This window comes from Oryctolagus cuniculus, chromosome X (assembly GCF_964237555.1).
Source record: "Oryctolagus cuniculus chromosome X, mOryCun1.1, whole genome shotgun sequence".
Taxonomy (NCBI): domain Eukaryota; kingdom Metazoa; phylum Chordata; class Mammalia; order Lagomorpha; family Leporidae; genus Oryctolagus; species Oryctolagus cuniculus.
This window is the reverse complement of record NC_091453.1, coordinates 1,394,493-1,415,152: the sequence shown is the minus strand read 5'-3', so window position 1 is coordinate 1,415,152 and position 20,660 is coordinate 1,394,493. Positions and strand designations below refer to the sequence as shown.

At 42.3% G+C, this 20,660-nt stretch overlaps 1 protein-coding gene and 1 pseudogene across 9 annotated transcripts in view; one reads left to right on the top strand and one right to left on the bottom strand.

Annotated features, from left to right (window-relative positions):
• Window positions 1-20,181, bottom strand: part of LOC103351770 (peptidyl-prolyl cis-trans isomerase-like 4 pseudogene) — a 28,188-nt pseudogene extending 8,007 nt beyond the window's left edge.
• ASB9 (ankyrin repeat and SOCS box containing 9) overlaps window positions 1-20,660 on the top strand; it is a 60,952-nt gene that overhangs the window by 3,040 nt on the left and 37,252 nt on the right. For 5 of the 9 annotated variants that reach the window (XM_051827603.2, XM_017349923.3, XM_008272364.4 and 2 more), the window contains exons 2-4: window positions 5,255-5,334; window positions 16,031-16,138; window positions 20,149-20,311. In XM_051827603.2, coding sequence (XP_051683563.1) covers window positions 5,255-5,334; window positions 16,031-16,138; window positions 20,149-20,311 — 351 coding nt within the window. The remainder of the gene's footprint in view (window positions 1-5,254; window positions 5,335-16,030; window positions 16,139-20,148; window positions 20,312-20,660) is intronic. The other 4 variants (XM_070067263.1, XM_051827605.2, XM_051827609.2 and 1 more) reach the window with 1 other exon arrangement.

The following is a 20,660-nucleotide window of genomic DNA, read 5'->3' as shown; positions in this document are numbered from 1 at the left end:
GGGTCCTTAATCTCACATGACTGGTGTCCTTCTGAGACAAGGAGAGGAGACCCACAGGGGAATGCTATGTGATGACAGATGCAGATATTGGTGTGAAGCTTCTACAAGCCAAGGAGCACCAAGAATCAATGGCCATTGCCAGAAGCTCCAATGGATGAAGAAGGTCATCCCTAGAGCCTTTGGGAGAGCCTGGTGCTCTGGCACTTTGCTTGCAGACTTCCATCAGCCCTCTGGCCTCTAGAACTGCGAGACGATAGCTTTCTGTTGTTGGAAGCCACCCAGTTTATGGCAACCCTAGGAAAGAAATTCATACCTACTCTTAGAATCTTTGGAAAATGCATTGAAGTTATCCTTTAAACTAGGCGCCCATAATTCCACGAGTAGGAAGCCACTGTTCCCATGTTTAGTGCCTATCGCTTGGATTTTACCTGCAGATTTGCACCTGCAGAGAGATTTCTTTCCTGAGAAAATTGAGCCCACTCCCCTGAGAGTGTTCACGTTTAAACAGAAGGCAGGCAAGAACAGGCATTGCAAAGAAACAATTTCATTCTTCTGTGGTGGAATTTTTGATATTGGGCACCTTGGCAGAGGTGAGTTTTCTGGAGGAAAACTGCCTGTTCAGACAGAATGGGTGTTAATGAGAAATCCCTGTTTAGATACACACACACACACACACACACACACACACACGAGGGGCAGGAGAGGGAGAGAGGAGAGCAGAGGCTGGTAAAGGAACCAGATAAAGAATTGTAAGGGACAGGATGAACTTGCTCAGAAACTGCCTCAGTGGGCCTTGTTGTGTGCCTGTTTTCTGATTGTGAGCCTGTTTCTTTCTCTCTCCTCCTTTTGTTTGTCCTGGAATCAAACCAAAGTCTCCTCTAATTGTAAACATAGCACCGAGATCCTTGCCAGTGTTGGTTCATTGCAATGTATCCACCGCTTACCGTGTTCCAAAGGCTAAAAGCAAATGATCTTGCCCTCTCAGAGCAGCTCAACCTGGCTTCTGTCCCTTTGACCTTGCAAAAGTGTTTCCCAGGATGGATTGATTTATGTTGTTGCACAGCATTCACTGGGACTCTCGGAGCCTTGTTAATAGCTTCTCTCAGAATATACCAATTAGTGCATTTTAAATCTCTTCTGAAATAATGGATATTTTAAAAAATCATTCCAGAAATTGCACTAAATATGAAATGGCAGCCTTCCTAATGTGCTACAGGTTTGATAGAGACACAGTTTAAAAGAAAAATAAGTTTAATGGCGCTAATTGGAGAATTTGTGGAGTGGTTTCATTATAAGAATCCCTGCCTCACTTTAAGCGAGAGCTATACTATTGGATCCATGGCATTGCCAGTGACCTCATTTGGCATCCATTTTTTGGCAGCAAAACCAATGGACCATTGTTGAACAAGTGTTGGAAAAGAATCTTCAATATTTGCCAAATGGCTTCGATGCTGTGTTATATAGAGATAATGACCCTTGAGTTTCAAAGACTGTGGTGCTGTCAGCGGCAAAGGGTATTGTGCCCTTGAGTCTCCGCTTCATCCATCCATCTATTATGGGCGTCATCTATGTTCTAACAGGAAAGTAGGTCCCTTTCCTGTTTATTCTGCTCGCTCCAGCTGCAAGTTAGTAGGAGAGGCAGTTGAAGCTGCTTCTGGGTTTAACCGTGCGTGAGCTGAGCCTGAAGCTCAATGACTGCTTGGGGTGTGGACTCTGGAAAACCCTGGAGCAGCATTTCCCAGGTCCTGCCAGGCAGACCCTCCTTCATACACATCTCAGCTCTCTCTTCAGTGTTTTCTGGAACTGAAGAGTGTGTGTGGACTAATCCATGTTCCAAATTATGATGCTTGCTGTATATACAAGGGGACTTGAGAAAGTTCATGGACAATGTGCATTGCTTTCAATTCCACTTTCCCTCTAATGTTTCAAAGCATGTGCGTGTGTGTGTGCCTGCACATTCAGTCTGTGCTCTGTGAATGTTAGGAAAATGTTGACATCTGTTATCAGTATTTTACATTTTTACACAATCATTAAATTGTTCTGAGACCTGCTGATGCTAACGTCCTTGTTTAAATTTGAGATGGATTTAGTCTTCACAAAGACCTATGTTTTCCCTCTGGACAGAAGCAGAGACATACCATGACAGGCTTAAAAACCTTAGACTAGAATGACTTTACGTTACTAGGGGAAGCTTCCTGCATTGTTGGTGGGAATCTTAAGTGGTTCAGCCACTTTGGAAAATAGTCTCAAAAGGCTAAGCACTGTATTACTGTATCACACAACAATTTCACTCTTATGTGTATACAGAAGAGAATCAAAAGCATATATCCACCTAAAAATTTGTATATTAATTTTGTAAAAGTATAATAGCCAAGAAGTGGAAGAAACACAAATTTCCATCAACTTATGAGTGAATAAATAAAATATGGTCCATCCATATAAGCTATGTTATATGGCCAAACAAAGGCTGAAATATTCATACAAGCTATGGTGTGGATGAACATTGAAACATGCTAACTGAAAGAAGCCAGTCACAAAAGGACACATTGTATGGTCCCATTTATATGAAATACCCAGAATACGCATGTCCAAAGTGACAGAAAGTAGATCAGTGGTTGCTAGGGGCTGGGGAAAGTGGGAATGTGGAGTGAATGGGTATTTGATTGTGTTGTTGGTTGTTCAACTCTGTGAATATATTGAAAACCACTGAATTATAGATTTTAAATGGGTGAATTGTATGTTTGTGGCTTAGATCTCAATAAAGATGTTAGCCAGCCAGCTATACAGATATTAGCACTGTCAGCATCCTACCAGGTGTACCACAGCAACATTTTATTTCTCAAAGACACTGGCTGTCTCTGCTTTGTAAATACTGCAAAGCCTCAGGTAGACTTTGTTTTGCTCTTGGAGAATTTTATGATTATTTATTTGCCCTGAATAAAGGGAGTCATTGTTGCATAATGAATGAGCAGAAAGTAAGCACTGTTTTTTCTGCATTTGATAATATAATTGTACCATTTTTGTGAAATCTGAACAGAGTTACACTGTAGGACCCCAGCTAGCTTCCTGGATTATTTAGACTGTCAACTCCAATAATCTCAGAATGCTTAAAGGAAGGTTGGGGAGTGTGGCAGCTAGATTGCTTAGCAGCTGAGCACTTGGAAGGAGAAATGGATTAATCATCACACATATGGTGATCCATTAAGGTACATTTGCAAATCTATTTAAAACTGATTTTCAAAAGCTTTTTCCATTTGTGGCTCCTTCTTGTCACTACAGATTTTGTGTGAATTGTATTTTGCATTATCAGTACCAACAGAGTGGAACTAGTTGTCCTTTTAATTCTAATTTGGAGATCAGTCTTGCCATACCGGTAGTCTTGATTTTAAAGTCCAAGCTCCAGGAGCAGCAGTTTTCCCGAGGGAAATGGGAACCTTGGAGAATGCTGTGGTGACACTGAGTATCTATTGGCTGTGAGGTCTTGGAGGTGGGAGAAGCCATGTCAGTCAAGGTTTCTTACCTCAAGACCTCAGCAGCCCAGGAGGGAAAGCATTAAGTGGGCAGAGTGTAGTGTGGGTGGGCTCATCCCACCCACTTCCTCTTATGTATTTTTTTTTTTTGACAGGCGGAGTGGATAGTGAGAGAGAGAGACAGAGAGAAAGGTCTTCCTTTTGCCATTGGTTCACCCTCCAATGGCTGCCACAGCTGGCGCGCTGCAGCCGGCGCACCGCGCTGATCCGAAGGCAGGAGCCAGGTGCTTCTCCTGGTCTCCCATGGGGTGCAGGGTCCAAGCACTTGGGCCATCCTCCACTGCACTCCCTGGCCACAGCAGAGAGCTGGCCTGGAAGAGGGGCAACCGGGAAAGAATCCGGCGCCCCGACCAGGACTAGAATCCGGTGTGCCGGTGCCGCAAGGTGGAGGATTAGCCTATTGAGCCGCGGCGCCGGCCCCTCTTATGTATTGATGCTTCCTGAGTCCATCTGGAAGGATACTCATTTGATCACTGGGACAGATTTTCCAGGGCATTGATGGCCTCAGGTGGCAGGCAAGTCTCAGCCAACACTCGTTAAATACAAGGTGTTCTGCTCTCCTCCTTCCTGGGCTTTTGGTAAGGTGTTCGTAGCTGCCCTGGTGCTCCAGGTCTTCTCAGCTTTGAGGAGCTATTAGCTATCATGCAAGGCATAAGTGGTATGAAGCCAGGCTGCCTTGTTTGTACTTGTATGTCGTGTGTGTACCAAAGTGGGCAGAGTGAGCGCTGTTGCGGGCACAGGCAAGCCTGCTCACATTTTGATGTCCTGCATCTATTTGTGCTGGAACTTAGATGCAGTGTGAGATAAGAGAAAATCAGGCCTACGTCACATTCACTTACATCCGCACCCAATGAAGAGAGAGAGAGAGAGAGAGAGAGAGAGAGAGAGAGAGAGATAGGGTTTACAGGCTTCTTTTCTGAGAATCTCTATTCCTTCCATATGGTCATAGAATAAGTTTGTGATTTTAAATAGCAATGATTATGGACTATAGTCAAGACTGTTTGATATTAGAGCAGAATAGTCGTAGTAGCTAATATGTATTGAGCTGTGGCTAAGTACATTGTTACTCCCATTGTACAGAGAAGGAAACTGAGGCCCAGAGCTTGTCCAGAAGAGGTCAGGTGGGTCTGCATTCAGAGCTTTCTCTTCGCTACATGGCATGCTGCCTTTGGCGGTAAATAATATCCCTGCTTCAAGGTCAGACTGAATTCCGATTTGCGGTTAATACTGGGACAGGAAGCAATCCATAAATAGACATGGTCCTGTTTAGATTTGATTCCAAACCTAATGATGTATGTAATTACATGATTACTGCTATTAGTATATGGCAGTGATGACTGAGCTGCCAACGTTTATTTCATGCAGGAAACTAGACTGGCAACCACAGCTTAATGCACTAGCGCTGGTAATTAGTGAAGCTCTCACTTAACTAAATGGGTCATTTGCCTTTGAAACCAGCATGCAAATACAAGTACAGTAGTCTATCTGTCACCCACTCTGCCTCTTTTGTCCTCAGTTGAGGCATTGGCTGTAGTTGTTTCTTGAGCTATCCATACATTTCAAATAAACTGCACAAGAAACATTGACAGAGGGGAGACGTGCTGAAGTTGAGTGACTCCAGTGTCTCCATCTGGGACCCATGAGGCTCTTGTGGCCGGACAAGGAGGAGCCTCTGGGCCTCACTGCATTAGCAGGTTGTAACGCATTGCTCTGTTTCCATGCAGATGTTGTGTCTGATTGGTCTCCTGTCCATGAAGCTGCGATCCATGGACGTGTGCTCTCTCTGAGGAACCTCATCAGCCAGGTAGCTTTCTGACAAACAAAATGGTAACTATTAAGTACATCCTATTGCTGTACCACTCTAAGAGGAAAATCATCGCTTCACAGTAAGATACAAATTTCCTCTTCAGCAAAATGAGGTGCATCGTGTCCCACACAAGCAGTTGTTTCTTTGGAGGCTGGCATAATACCAGAATGTAATGCAGTGAGAGGCACATAGCAGCTTATTCACTACCTGCCTGTTGAATGAATGACCTGCAAGTTAGTGTATTTACATCGCCATCACTTGATTCAGTAGACTGTGTCTTAAAAAATAGCATGTACGACAGTGGCTCTCTGGTGGCTTTGACAATGTCTGCAGCACACTGGGGAGGTGGGTGAGAGTGGCTTCTAGTGGTGGAGACCAAGGGTGCTGCTCAGCATCCTCCAGTGCGTTGGGCAGCCCCTCTGCATCAAAAATCACTCAGCCCCAGATGTCAGCAGTGCTGTTTCAAAAACGCTCATGTAAAATAAAGACTTAAAAATGTCTTTTTGTCAATATGTAGTTGTAATTTCAAAGACATTTTCAGTTCTGCTAAATCCCCAGTTGACAGTAGCTCTGAACAGTTCAATTTTTGTTTCTCTGCTCTTCAGGTGTAATTTTTAAAAAAATTTATTTATTTGACAGGTAGAGTTACAGACAGTGAGAGAGAGAGAGACAGAGAGAAAGGTCTTCCTTCCTTTGGTTCACCAGTCCCCCCACCCCCCAAATGGCTGCTACGGCCGGAAATGTGCCTATCTGAAGCCAGGAGCCAGGTGCTTCCTCCTGGTCTTCCATGCGGGTGCAGGGCCCAAGCACTTCGGCCATCCTCCACTGCCCTCCTGGGTCACAGCAGGGAGCTGCACTGGAAGAGGAGCAACAGGGACTAGAACCCGGTGCCCATATGGGATGGCGGCGCCACAGGCGGAGGATTAACCAAGTGAGCCCCGGCACCGGCCCCTCTTCAGGTGTAATTTTGAGCACACATTGATTTGAGTTTTGCTGGTTGGAAATTACCGGAGTCCTAAGCAAAGGCATTTTTAAGGGAGACGTTTAAGTGACCATTCAGAATCCTAGCAGTTTTGGTCTCAAAATTCTGCTCTCTGAAAAGACAACATAGATCTTTTAAGTTAGAGCTCTTAGCCTTTTCTGCACCAAGAACCTCTTTGGCAGTCTGGCAGTGTCCATGAACCTCTTCTCAGAGTCAAGTTTCAAATGTATAAAATACAGTGTGCCTGAAACATATCAAAATAGTAAAACATAATAATATATGGGCTTTAAAAGTAATTCCTTAACTAAGAATACTAGTGGTGATTCTAATAATTACCGTACTTTCCAGCTAAGATAAGCATACATTTTGAGATATTTTAGGTCTGTGCAACCATCATGATATAATAAAAACATCTGTGATTACTGTGGTGATAGTCCTATTCACTGCTGCTATTACTGTGGTTTGTTATGTAATATTTGAAGGGCATGCTAAATTTCATGTAGAATTTAGTAAAAAAATAGGCTTTTTAAAAACGTCCAATTTTGGGGCTGGTGCTGTGCTGTAGTAGGTTAAGCAGCTGTCTGCGGCACTGGTATCCCATATGGGTGCCGTTTCAAGTCCTGGCTGCTCCTCATCCAATCCAGCTCTCTGCTATGGCCTGAGAAAGCAGTAGAAGATGGCCCAGGTGCTTGGACCCCTGCACCCATGTGGGAGACTGGGAGGAGGCACCTAGCTCCTGGCTTCTGGCTTCGGATCAGCCCAGCTCTGGCTGTTCTGGCCATTTGGGGAGTGACCCAGAGGATGGAAGACTTCTCTGTCTGTAACACTGCCTCTCAAGTAAATAAATAAATCTTTTAAAAGAAATTCCAATTTCATGACCCTGTCTAAATTAAGAAATCCTCCTATATGAAAACAGTTTGCAAAGAAAAATTTCATATTATCATAAGGCACTATCTTTTAAACTGTTTTATGATAGCACAAGCCTATTATCCAAAGAAATATAGATTATAACACCTAATGCTAGCTAAAAGAAGTTAGGCTGCTTCTCAGATAAAGTGGAAAATTTACCTTATTTTATGTGACAGAAATGATCATTGCAGCTTTTATACATCACTTGTTAAGGTGGACAGATACCATTTATAGTCTTTATTTATGTGTTGACTGAATACCAGCCAGAACCATGTCTTTAGGTAAGTTCTATCCCATTATTCGAGTTATCTTCTTGCAACCTCAATTTCCACCTTCAGAAAATGAACATCCTCATATCTGCCTGATTCAGTGCACCCCAAAACTTAGTAGCCAAATTGCCTCAACATTCAGTGACATAATACAGCACCATTATTTCTTGCTAATGAATGTTTGGGTCAGCTGACATGGCTTGCATGTGGCTCCATGCTGTGTATTGGGTCCAGCTCTGTTGCACATCTCTTATCCTGTGTGGACTACTGCTAGCTGAGGAAAAGGGAAAAGGCTGAAACATAGAAAGGCAAGCCCGATCCTGTAAGAATACTTTGAAGCTTTGCTTATGTCACATCCACTAACATCCCACTGATCAAAGCAAGTCATGTGACGAAGTCCAAAGTCACAGTTCGAAGAAGTATATTTTGCCAACTATGAGATCATAGAGAGGATATGAATGTCTTACATTACTAAAGGAGAATAAAGAACTGAAACCAAAAATTCAATCTGTTATGTTAACTTATATGGGTTTGAATGAATTAACTGAGGTAAGGACATCTGTGAGTTACCTAGCAACTGTCATCACAAAAGATATCTAGTTTCTTTTTACAATAAATGTAGCACTTAGGATAATCAAAGAATACTGAAAAACACTTGGTAAATTAAATAAGCATATTTTAGTAAGGTGAATAAGATACAAACTTCAAAAGTCTATAAAAAACAAAGAGAAAATTATATATAAAAATTATCATTAAGTCCAAAAAAGGGGAGAAACTGAATACATAAATATTTATTCTTTTGGATAATAGCTATTCTGACGCGGTGAGGTGATATCTTGTTGTGGTTTTGATTTGCATTTCCCTGATGGCTAGTGATGTTGAGCATTTTTCATATAGTAGTTAGACATTTGTATTTCTTCTTTTGAGAACTGTCTATTCGTCCTTTGCCCATTTCTTAACTGGATTTTTTTTGGTTGAGTTTTTTGGGTTGTAGACATATTTTGGATACTAATCCCTATGTCAGAAAGATAGCTTGCAAGCGTCTCCCATTCTGTTGGATATCTCTTCACCCTATTGGTTCTATATCATGGCTTCACAATGACATAATCCTGGATGATTTTTGAAAATAACAATGCTTGGACCTCATCCCAGATATCCTTATTTGGCTCCGGAAGGTCTCGTGTAATGATTTATTTATTTATTTATTTATTACAGGCAGAGTGGACAGTGAGAGAGAGACAGAGAGAAAGGTCTTCCTTTTGCTGTTGGTTCACCCAACAATGGCCGGTGCAGCCGGCGCTGCAGCCGGCGCACTGCGCTGATCCGAAGGCAGGAGCCAGGTGCTTCTCCTGGTCTCCCATGGGGTGCAGGGCCCAAGCACTTGGGCCATCCTCCACTGCACTCCCGAGCCATAGCAGAGAGCTGGCCTGGAAGAGGGGCAACCGGGACAGAATCTGGCGCCCCGACCGGGACTAGAACCCGGTGTGCCGGCGCCGCTAGGTGGAGGATTATCCTAGTGAGCCGTGGCGCCGGCTTCATGTAATGATATTTTTAAAAAAATTCATTTATTTGAGAGGTAGAGCTACAGATAGAGGGGGAGAGACAGAGAGAAAGGTCTTCCACCTTCTGGTTCACTCCTCAAATGGCCACAAGAGCTGGAGCTGGGCTGATCTGAAGCCAGAAGCCAGGAGCTTCTTCTGGGTCTCCCACGTGGGTGCAGGGGCCCAGGGACTTGGGTCATCTTCTATTGCTTTCCCAGGTCATAGCAGAAAGCTGGATTGGAAGAGGAGCAGCTGGGACACGAACTGGTGCCCATATGGGATGCCAGCTCTGCAGGTGGAGGCTTAGCCTACTAAGCCACAGTGCTGGCCCCTGCATTGGTATTTTTAAAAGGTTCTTCAGAACCACTGTGTTTTGAAAACAAAAGCCCATTTTGGAAGTTGTAGGAGATCTTGAGGCATTTGACACAAAAGGAATAACACGAGAAAAGGAACAAAATGACTGGTAGGTTAATTAAAGTGAACTTGTTCATCAGAAGTTAATATTAGAAAATTGAGGAAGCAAGCAATAGACTAAGAGGAAAATTTTGTAATAAGTGAATCTTATGTATACATATGTGTGGATGTCAAACTTTTTTTTTGTACCAAAATAAACTTAACCTTTAAATTCTCTATTCCACAAACCTTTTGAATATGGGACTCCTATTCTTAGCCTAAAATCAGTACAAAATAGACCAGCAGCCCAACACAAAAAATGTGTAAGATATTTGAATTGGCACTTCCTTAGAGGAGGGGAGCCACATGTTCATGAAATGTATCAAGATGTGCTTATTAGTAGTTAGGGTAATACAAGCTACAAGTTTGAGATATTGATACCCTTTCTGCCCACCGAAATGGTTGTATTTGGAAAGACTGATAATGTGTAAGTGTTAGTAAGGATGTAACACGACTGGAATTCTCATATGTTGCTAGTGGGAGTTTAAATGTGTGTAATCCAATTTGGGAAATTTTAAAACAATATCTACTAAAGCTAAAAAAAAACCAAATCAAAAAATCAACCCTACTCTATAGCTCAGCAATTCTATTTTTAAGTTTATACACAATAGCTATGTGTGCATATGTTTATAAAAAGACAGGCATGGCTATATACACAGCTGTAACAAAAATCACTTTGAAAGTAACATAAATGTCCATCAAAAGTAAAATGGATAAGTATATTATGGCATTTTATTACTTAAAACTAAAAAAAAATTATTACTTAAAATTAATGAGAATGGATGAATAAAAGTACCCAAGCACACACACAAGAATACATACTTTATAGTTCAATTAATATAATGTTCAAAGCCAGAGAAGATGAATCTCTGGTGTTAGGAGTTGGTTAGTGAATACCATTGAGAGTAGAGATGGGTGGTGATGGATGGAGCATAACTGGTCTGGTTGGTAGCAATTCTTTTCTTTACCTGTAAAGTGCTTACACAGGCATAGTTGCTGTGTGGTATTCACTGAGATTTATGTGTAGGACTTGAGAACTTTTTTGGATATCTGTTGTACTTCAACACAGATGTATTAAACAACAACAGTAGTGTTTCTTTAGGCCAGCACGAAACAGTTGCACCACCACCTGAGCACAATGTGGTCTTAACTTGGTGGTTCTCACTCTAGACTGTACTTTCGAAAATCCTCTCGGACTGGAGTCTGGTGGGGGTCCTTAAAAATCCCAGTGCCTGAATTCAACCTCCTTTGATTATATTGTAGTCGCTCTGGGAAGCATCCTGGGTATCAGGATTGGTGTTTTGTTTTGTTTTTACAGCTCCCCAGGTAATGTCAATGCACAGCCAAGATTAGGAAGCTTTCCAGTAAGTTCTCACTCTGAGCAAGTGGTGAGAACTGGCTCTTTAGTAACTTAAAAAAAGTCCTTATCATACACCCCACCCCATGGCTAAGTCATTATTAGAGTGGAAACAAGGAAAGATTCTAGCATTCTGACCTATCAGATCTTCAGGATGTGGCAGCGGATTGAAAGCTAGTTGACAAAGAACAAATCCAAGATAGCTGCCTAGAAGTTCCTGAGCACTAAGCGTCTTGCACACATAATCCTTTTAGTCTGTAATAATCTTAGAAAGTAGGTACAATGGTCACCATTTTACAGATGAAGAAGCTGAGGCTTAGCAAGATAAGTGAATGGTCCAAGGTCACACTATTAGGAGATAGTGCCAGTATTTGAATTAAGGAATTTAGGAATCACTCAGCTATCTCCGTTCCTGAGGTCTCAGTTCTAGGGATGAAAACAAGATGGTGGTGCTATTAAGAGAATTAGATTTGGCAAGACAAGGAACTCTTCTCAGGGAGAATTTGGTTGGCAAAGGCTGAATTTATGTTAATACCTGGGTCTCTGAGAGGTTATGTTTTCGAAGGTGTGTTAGCCAGCTTTTCATCACTGTAGGAAATACCTGAGAGGAGTCCTTGAGAAGGAGGACAGTTTATTTTTGTTTTGGAGGTTCACAGGCCAAGCTTGGGTGGCCCCATTGGTCTGGTGTGGGCTGGGGGCTGTGTATGGTAGAACACGTGCAGAGGGAGGATCCTATGGTGAGGTAGAAAGCAGAGAGGAAGCATAGTCATCAGCTATATCTAATGTGGTCTCTCATAAAGCCACCATGATTCCATCATAGTGGCTGCACTCCAATAATTCAATCCAATCTGATCACTTTCCATGGCCCACCCTTAGACACTATCATTGAATTATGTTCCATCCTTGATCTATTCACATAAGACTTTGGGGAGCAAGCTCTTAATGCATGGGTCATTGGTAGGCACCAAACTTGTTGCAAGCCATGCCAGCAGGGAATTAGAAAATGTATTATGGATGGAGATTTAGATTTGAAAGTAATTTTAAGTTTCTCTCTCTCTCTCTCTCTCTCTCTCTCTCTCTGTGTGTGTGTGTGTGTGTGTGTGTGTGAGAGAGAGAGAGAGAATTAAGGGAAAAAATGATTTGTGGGCAAGTCCTTGAGGGAATGCCTATGTTGGAAAAACATAGGAAAATGACAGTCAGTGAAAGAGATAGAAAAAAAGGTCATCAGAGGTTAGAAGTCAGATAGAAGTATACTTTAGAAGCCAGAGGAGAGGTTTCACAAGGTCAGGACGCATATGTTGCAAATTCAGAGGTGGAAGGAGGTAGAGCACAGAGAGATGTATATTGGATTCGACAAGGAGGCATTCACTGGTGAGCTTTAAAAACAGTTTTGACAGGATTTTGGCAGGTTTGTATGGGTAAAAGGAGAGGCAATGGGCATAGGCAGGTTTTTTTTGGAAAAAAAAGAAGGAACAGTGAAGGGAAGAAGGATATTGAGTGGTAGCTTGGCAGAAGGTTGGGATTGAGGGATGGGAAGATGCAGAAAGCCAAAGCAAAGCGTGCCTGAAGAGGAGAGATGTGGGCCACCAACACATGTGAGAAGATGGATGACAGAAGATCATGGGGAAGGAGGAGGGACTGGGTGAGCTCTGACTCATGTATTTATTCCTCAAAGAAACAAGAAAAGAAAAAGAAGACTGGGGAAAATACCGACAGGTAGGGCTAAAGGGAGCGTAGGAACGGGACGTCAGATGGCTCTGGTCTGCTTGGTGAAGTAGAAAGGTAATGAGCATTCAGGTGAATGGGAGTGAGATGGTGTCCATGAGCTTCTTCTCTGTTGAGTGTTACACAAGGAAGTGGCAGCTGTGGACTGGGAAAAGGACAAAGCCTGACCAGTTGGTCCAGACTAGGTGAGTGTGTGATTTGGGGTTTGGACAGCAAGTTGCACTGTCTTGCCTGTGGGTGCTCTGGTAGTGCACAGCCCCAGGGACCCATCCGAAAGAGCTGCTGATCACAGGCTGAGATTAGGTGACATTGATAATAAGAAAAATGAAATATAAGCCATCCAGTCAATATTTCTTTTTAACTGAGAACCCTCTGTGGACTGGATAGTGTGTGAAGTTATAGGTTAAAAATTACCTAATGATATATGATTCAGACTTGTCAATAATTTAGACAAATCACCACAGTTCATTTAAAGTAGAACTGTAGCTTGATGGTGAAATATAAACAAGGCCCTATATTTTTAGAAAGAAAAGAACCTCATTGAAGTGGGAATATGTAATGCGGGGTGAAAATGTTCTCTATTGTGAATAATTCCTTTATTGGATCTCATTTACCTGGATTTATGTATAAACACCTAAATGCTGGTCACACATGGCAGTCATGACTGGTGGAGTATGTTTCCCATAGTAGAACAACTAAGACTTCATTTAAAGGACAGTTTTCTTGCAGCTCATGATCTGTTGCACAGATGAAAATGCAGCTGACATTTTGCTGTGAATTTCTTGCGTATTCTAGCAATGTGGAAGTGGTTGGATGAGTATGGAGCATTGCGAGGGAATAAAAAGGACTTGAGAACAAATCTTTGAGGGGATGCCTCCAGTAAGACAATAAAATAATAATGCCAAGAATAAAATAAAATAGCAGGTGCCACATTGTGAATTCCATGGGTGGTACTTGTGAAGGGATAAATGCAGTAACCCAAATTCTTCTTGAGCCAGGGGGTCGATAGCATTTATGGAGTGCTCATTAGGTATAAATGGGATTTGAGGCAATGAAAGGTGGGGAGACACAGTCTCTTCCCTCCCTGTGAGCAGCAGAGCTGCGATGGCAAAACACCATAAAGGGCGCTGGAGTTTCTAGTTCAAAAGCCGGATATGGAGAGTCTCATAAAACCCCGTCCCAGGCTCTTGGGTTTGAGCTCCTGGAGACTCAGGTGTAGGCTAGAAAGACTGGCTATCTCAAACTATGTGAACCCGCCAATCAGGTTAAGAGCCAAAAGGACAGGGTGATTAGGGCTGACTCATAAATGCTCACAAAAGTAGAAGAATGTGTGTCGGGCACGATGGTGAGTGAGGCAATGTATTGGAACGGCTTTAAACAACCTGTAACTACTCTGGGAAGAAAAGGTGCAATATATTACTGAATCATTCATTAAACTAACCGTGCTCTTAAAGTTCCAGGAAAAGAATTTTATTGCACAAATGTCCTCTGGCTAAGGATAATGTGTTCCAAGTGCTTTTCATGTTTTGACTGTCTTGGGCTGGTGACCCGTCCCCTGGAGAGCACATTTTCTCAGAAGTTGATCCCAGGAGTTCAGCCCTCACTTAAGGGGAGGGGATTACAACCGGCTATGAATATCAGGGGACAGGAATCACTAGGGACCTCCTAGGTCAGAGACATGCAAGGCAGGCACAGTGAAGCTCCTCTTATTCTCTGCCTTATTCTTGCTGGCATAGTTGTCACTACCAGTAAGTACTAGACAGAGCCCGATGTCAGATGGGCTGACTGGGCTGGCTGGAGCTGGGGGGGGGGCATCTTCTTGGAAATTGCCCACTAGGGTTGGCTTGGGGGAGCTGTACAGTTCTGGAAGTGATGTGGCTGCCTGTGGCCACCCCTGATTTGCTTTGCCTTACTGACCAATTCTGCACTTTTTCATACTGGTACCCTTCTTATGGACATCTTTTGCCCAAGATCCATGCCCTGGCCTGTCCTTTCAACCACTTGTCTGATGCATTTACATAACTTTTGCCTCATGTAACAATCACACCTCTCTTATTGCTTTGACAAAGCAGCTTTTGAAAAGTGTGATGATTATGTGAGAAAATACACTATTTTCCCCCTGCTAATTGGACATTTTAAAATCTTATACATGAAGAATGAAATAAGAAATTATATATTCTTTCCTTTAATCAAGATCAGGGTTAGCATTTTTTTCTGTAAAGGGCCAGATAGTAAATATTGTCGGTTTTGTGGGCCATACATTTTCTGTCATACTCAACTCTGTACTAAGTGCTTTTTGCTAAGTGATTATCACAAAGTTTATTAATCCAGTTGGGTGTTGATGGACATTCATTTTTTTTTAATTTTAATTTTTTTTTTGACAGGCAGAGTGGACAGTGAGAGAGAGAGACAGAGAGAAAGGTCTTCCTTTGCCATTGGTTCACCCTCCAATGGCCCCCGCGGCCGGTGCGCTGTGGCTGGCACACCACGCTGATCCGAAGGCAGGAGCCAGGTACTTCTCCTGGTCTCCCATGGGGTGCAGGGTCCAAGCACTTGGGCCATCCTCCACTGCACTCCCGGGCCACAGCAGAGAGCTGGCCTGGAAGAGGGGCAACCGGGACAGAATCTGGCGCCCCGACCGGGACTAGAACCCGGTGTGCCGGCGCCTCAAGGCGGAGGATTAGCCTAGTGAGCCGCGGCGCCGGCCCGGGCATTTGGTTTTTTTGTAGGCTTTGGCTATTGTGACCAACACTGTTGTAAATATTCTTGTATATACAGGCAGTCCTTTTGGAATTCCATGGAAATGGAATTAAAATGTTTATTTTGGTGCCAACACCGATTTTCTATAAACTTTTTGAAGCCTTTTCATATTTACATTAAGTGTGTATTTATTGAATGTCTATACTTAAGAGTCAGTTTTCCAGGTAGTAGGCAAGTACATCAGCTCTAATAAAAACAAGTTGAGCATCCTTAACCCAAGAATCTGAAATCCAAAATGCTCCAAAATCTGAGTTTTGAGTGTGGACATGATGCCAATAAGTAAAAAACTGCACACTGTGAAACTCTGTTTCATGCACAAAATTATCAAAATATTATATAAAATTTCCTTCAGGCTATATAAATGAGGTATATACATAAATGTACTTCATGTTTAGACTTGGGTCCTGTCCCCAAAATAATTATTAGGTATATGCAAATATTCCAGAATCTGGTCCCAAGCATTTTAAAAAAGGGATATTCCCAACCTGGACTGCCAAGTTGTTTCCCTGAGTGGCTGTACCACTTTACCCTCCCACCAGCAGTGTAGGGCAGGTCCCTTTTTTTTTCTTTCATCGTAATCACCTGAGTGTACCGTCTGACTTTGAGCCAGGTAAACTGTGACTGTGACTGAAAAGCAACCCAACCCCGGGGCCCTGTTGCCTTGCACACCTTACTCTGCTCATTTCCTCTCTGCCAGGGCTGGCCTGTGAACCTCATCACGGCAGATCGTGTGTCCCCACTCCATGAAGCCTGCCTCGGAGGGCATCTCTTGTGCGCAAACATTTTATTAAAGCATGGAGCTCAGGTAAGTGCAACCGACATAACATCCGAGAAACCAAGCATGAGAAATGACTACTTCTATTCCTTCTGAATAATTTCCAGCCTTTTTGATTAGCCTGATTTGAAATATGAAGAGGGCTGTTTATGGACATCAAGTTTGTTTGTGTTAGTGGTGGATGAAATACTGAGCTTTGAGCTAGAAACTCATGTTAGAGTATATTTAAGTTTCTAAAAGGCACTACTAATAAATAGCTGGGAAACTTCTGCCTTCATTGCAATGACTGGAAAATGATTAAAATAGTGTAGAAAGCAGCACAACATTTGGCTGGGATGACTGGAATGTCTGGGGAGACAGAAAATCCTTGTGTGGTCTCATCCATTAGTAGGCAGCCTGGACTTGTTCAGGGCTTACGTGGGAGCAGAGATTGCAGGAGCAGCCAAAAGGGTGAGCTGTCTGCTTGCATCACATTTGTTACTGTTCCCTTGGCCAACACCAATCACGTGGGCAGGTGTAGATTCAGGGATGAGAAAACTAGCGTCAGGCTTGTGATGGGAGGAGTTGCAAAGCTATGTTGCCAAAGGGGATGCTTCCCAGGATAAAAATAATTGGTGTCTAAGCTGAAACCAAAGAATCTGTTGAAGTTGGTCTGCCGAATGGTGCCTTGGGGGAAATTGTGGGCTACCTACCCACCTCGAATAGCAAATGCCAGTGCCGGGAAGTGAAGTTTGCCAGAAGCAAATTTCAAGTCATTCCCTATGGCAGGAGAGTGAGTGGGTGGGTGAGAGGGTTCAGAACACAAGCAGCCTCATGCACACCAAGAAAATGGGCTTTGTTCTGAGATCAGTAGAGAGCTAGAGTTGGGCACATCACCAGGATTATGTTGGGGTTAAGGAAACTTATTCAAAGCTGGAGAGAGGGCCAGGGTCAAGGTGAAGCAAGACAGGTACCTCAGGTAGAAACTTTACAGAGGTGCTCACTCCTGGTGGGGGGACACTCATGGGGCCCTGAGGGTGAGTGTCTCCTTAAGCGTTGTATCCTGGGCATCACTTATGCCTCACTGTAATCCTGGCCTTGCTTAGAGGTAGAGTGTGAGAATGAATTTATTATCACTGCTTAACAGAGCCACCAGTGAAGTATCTAAAGACACAGAAGAATATATCTTCACTTGGCTTTGCCATTCACCATTTGATTGTAGCCCAAAGACTGTGAAGCGAGATGTTAATTTGTAAATTTTGATCTGATTTCCAACTTTAGAAGAGATAGCCCCAGACAGCATAGTCTCATGGTCCTAGGACATTAACCAGTTATACATCTATGAGGACACTTCAAAAACTATATGGGGAAATGGAATTACTGGTTAAGTTTACTTCGGCCTCAAACAAATGAAACTTATGCATAGATTCTTCATAATATGCATTTTCCATGAAATTTTTGAAAACTTCTCATATTTACAAATGGATTTCAGCAGTCTATTAATTGACTATAAGAATTGTCATAGGATTGGAGAGGGAGTAGGAGGTGGGATGGGAGTCGGGGTGTGAGGGAGGGAATGGAGGGAAGAAACACTATATCTCTAAAAGCTGTACATGTGAAATCTGTACTCATTAATAAAACCTTCAAAAAAAAAAAAGGATTTCTAGTCCAAAGTTCATCCTGGCCTTGGCTGTGCTCCGATTATCTATTAGCTGAGCAAGTCATTTACCCTCACTAGGCCTCAGTTTCCTCAGCAGAAAAATGAGAACTTGCACTGAGCATAGTAAAACATTCTTTACCAATGTGGTCTTTTATTAATCCTAAATAATTTACAGAACCCTAATGGCTCATAATGGGTTTTACCTTTACAAAGCTGTAGACATCTTTTTCACGTCTGTCTGGGGTTGGGTATGGGAATGTGCCAGAGGAGACATATTTCATACAGTCTTCTTCATCTTTTGTCCTGACCTGAGTGATAGCTTTCAGACATGCCAAATTATATACCTATAAAAGATGAAAAAACAGGTGTAAAATGCTTTCCTGAGCTTCCTTGGATGAACCTAGTAAAAAGAAGTAATGTGGCCAATGCAAATCATTTCTTGAGTGTGTTTATTATCTATTACAGAGTTTTTGTAGATATTTTCTTTTGAAGAGTAGTTTGTCCTAAGTGTTTACCATGTTCAAGAAAAAACTTAAACTGAAGAGTATCAGAAAGCATCAAGAGAATGCTCAAATACTTATATTTGAGGGAAATAATATTTATAATATTATAAAGGTATTAAATATAAATGTAATCAAATATGTTTATACTATATCAGCGAGTTAATATATAGAATTTCACTACATAAAAGGTGACTAAACTAGTTTTATGGGTATTACCCTCGAGGACCACACAATTTTAGTTATGTTTATCATTGGAGTAGGTAGAAAGCAATGTTGCTACTATTAAAGGGGCTTGTATCTACCCATTTTTTTACCTTTGTATGTGGAATGGAAAAGGAATTTCCTGTTCTAAATAGTTACATAAACAATCACATATCATCTATCTACGTCAGATCAGTGTAGTCCAGGTACTATTTGTGGGATGAAATGTCTGAAACGTTTTGTCCAATGATGTTCCACAATCCTCTGTTGTCCCATATGCGCTCGAATATGAGATCTTTTTCTACCAAATTATTGCTCAGAATTTTTTTGTACTTTGGTCCTTGCAGTTTTTTTCCATGTTATAGAACATTGTCTTGATTACTTGAGAGCCACCTAAGTTATCTGAGATAGGACACTGTAACAGTCAGTGTTTGTGCTCTGGCTGGTCATTCTACTCAAGCTCCTAGTAGATTGATTCAGATAGAATTAGACATTTGGGTCATTAAGTCTTCATTTTTCATAAAGGTATGTACTCACAATTTTCATCATATAAACATTATTGATTTTTTAAAATTCTTAATATAAAGAGAACAGATTTCTTGTATTTCATAGGTACAGTGTAAGAGAACCATATTTCCCTCCATTCCCCTCTCCCTCCCTCAATCTGCCTTCCTTCTTTTTTGTTTTTTTAAATTTTTGCAAAAACATAATATAAATCTACTATATAATCACATGCTTAATGCACCACTAATCATAATATTCAACAAGTAAAAAGTAGAAAGACAACACTATTGATTTTTTCTATCTTAATAAAAGTTGATGCTGGCTGGCGCTGTGGCTCACTGGGCTAATCCTCTGCCTGTGGTGCCAGCACCCCGGGTTCTAGTCCCAGTCAGGGCACCGGATTCTGCCCTGGCTGCTCCTCTTCCAGTCCAGCTCTCTGCTGTGGCCCGGGAAGGCAGTGGAGGATGGCCCAAGTGCTTGGGCCCTACACCCACATGGGAGACCAGGAGAAGCACCTGGCTCCTGCCTTCGGATCAGTGCAGCAGGCTGGCCGTGGCGGCCATTTGAGGGGGTGAACCAACGGAAGGAAGACCTTTCTCTCTGTCTCTCTCACTCACTGTCCACTCTGCCTGTCAAAAAAAATAAAAATAAAAATAAAAAATAAAAAAAGTTGATGTTTAAATTCTCCAAAAAAAATTGTCATAGGGTTTTTCACATATTCACAATTATTGATTATTATTTGACTATTAATTATTATTAAGTGACTATAAGAATTTGAATCAGCCTTAACCTTCTTACTGGCTCCCCCCATTAATGAATGAGTTGAAAAAAAATCTTTGGCATGTGTTAACTTCATATCTGCATTTAAGTAATGTAATATTTTTAAAAATTAAATTTAACAGTTTTAGATGATCCTGGCTGCATTGAGGAAACTGGATTGATGTGGGATAGGTCTAGGATGAAAATTCAAAATAAGGAAATTTGTTTGTAAGCTATTAAAAATGGTCCTAACTAGTTTCAACTTCATGATCCCAGGGAGGGTACAGAGGAGATAGAATCTTTGGTAACACTTTTGGCTCCTTACATTCCATACCTCATTCAGGGAAGGCTTAGGGATGTTAAATAGTTATCTTGAAAGGGAGGGAGGCTGGACTTGAGCGCTGGCCACCTCACAGCTTGTCTTCATCCTGGAGCTTTTCTTGCAGGTGAATGGCGTCACTATGGACTGGCACACTCCCTTGTTTAATGCTTGTGTCAGTGGCAGCCAGGCTTGTGTGAATTTGCTTCTGCAGCATGGAGCCAGCCCCCATCCTGAGAGTGATCTGGCGTCTCCCATCCACGAAGCTGCCAGGAGAGGTGAATCTTCCTTCCAGCGACACCTTACTGTTGAAAGAAGGGGGAAAGAGGAAGAATATTTTAGAGATGTAGTTCTCAAAATGGGGTCCTGGGGCTAGAAGTTTCGGCATGACCTGGCTTGCAAATGCAGAGTTCTGACCTCACTCAAGGCCCAGGGAAGTCAGTCATTGTGGGCGGTCATCTGTGTTGTATGTAGCAAGCCCTCCTGGCGATTCTAATGCACAGTAAGTTTTAGAACCTCCCTTTGAGAGCAGTATTCCTGAGACAGGACATGGCAGAGAGTCAAATATCCACCAGTGTTTGTGGGCTATATTGAAGAACCCATGACCCCATCAAAATCGAGTTTTTT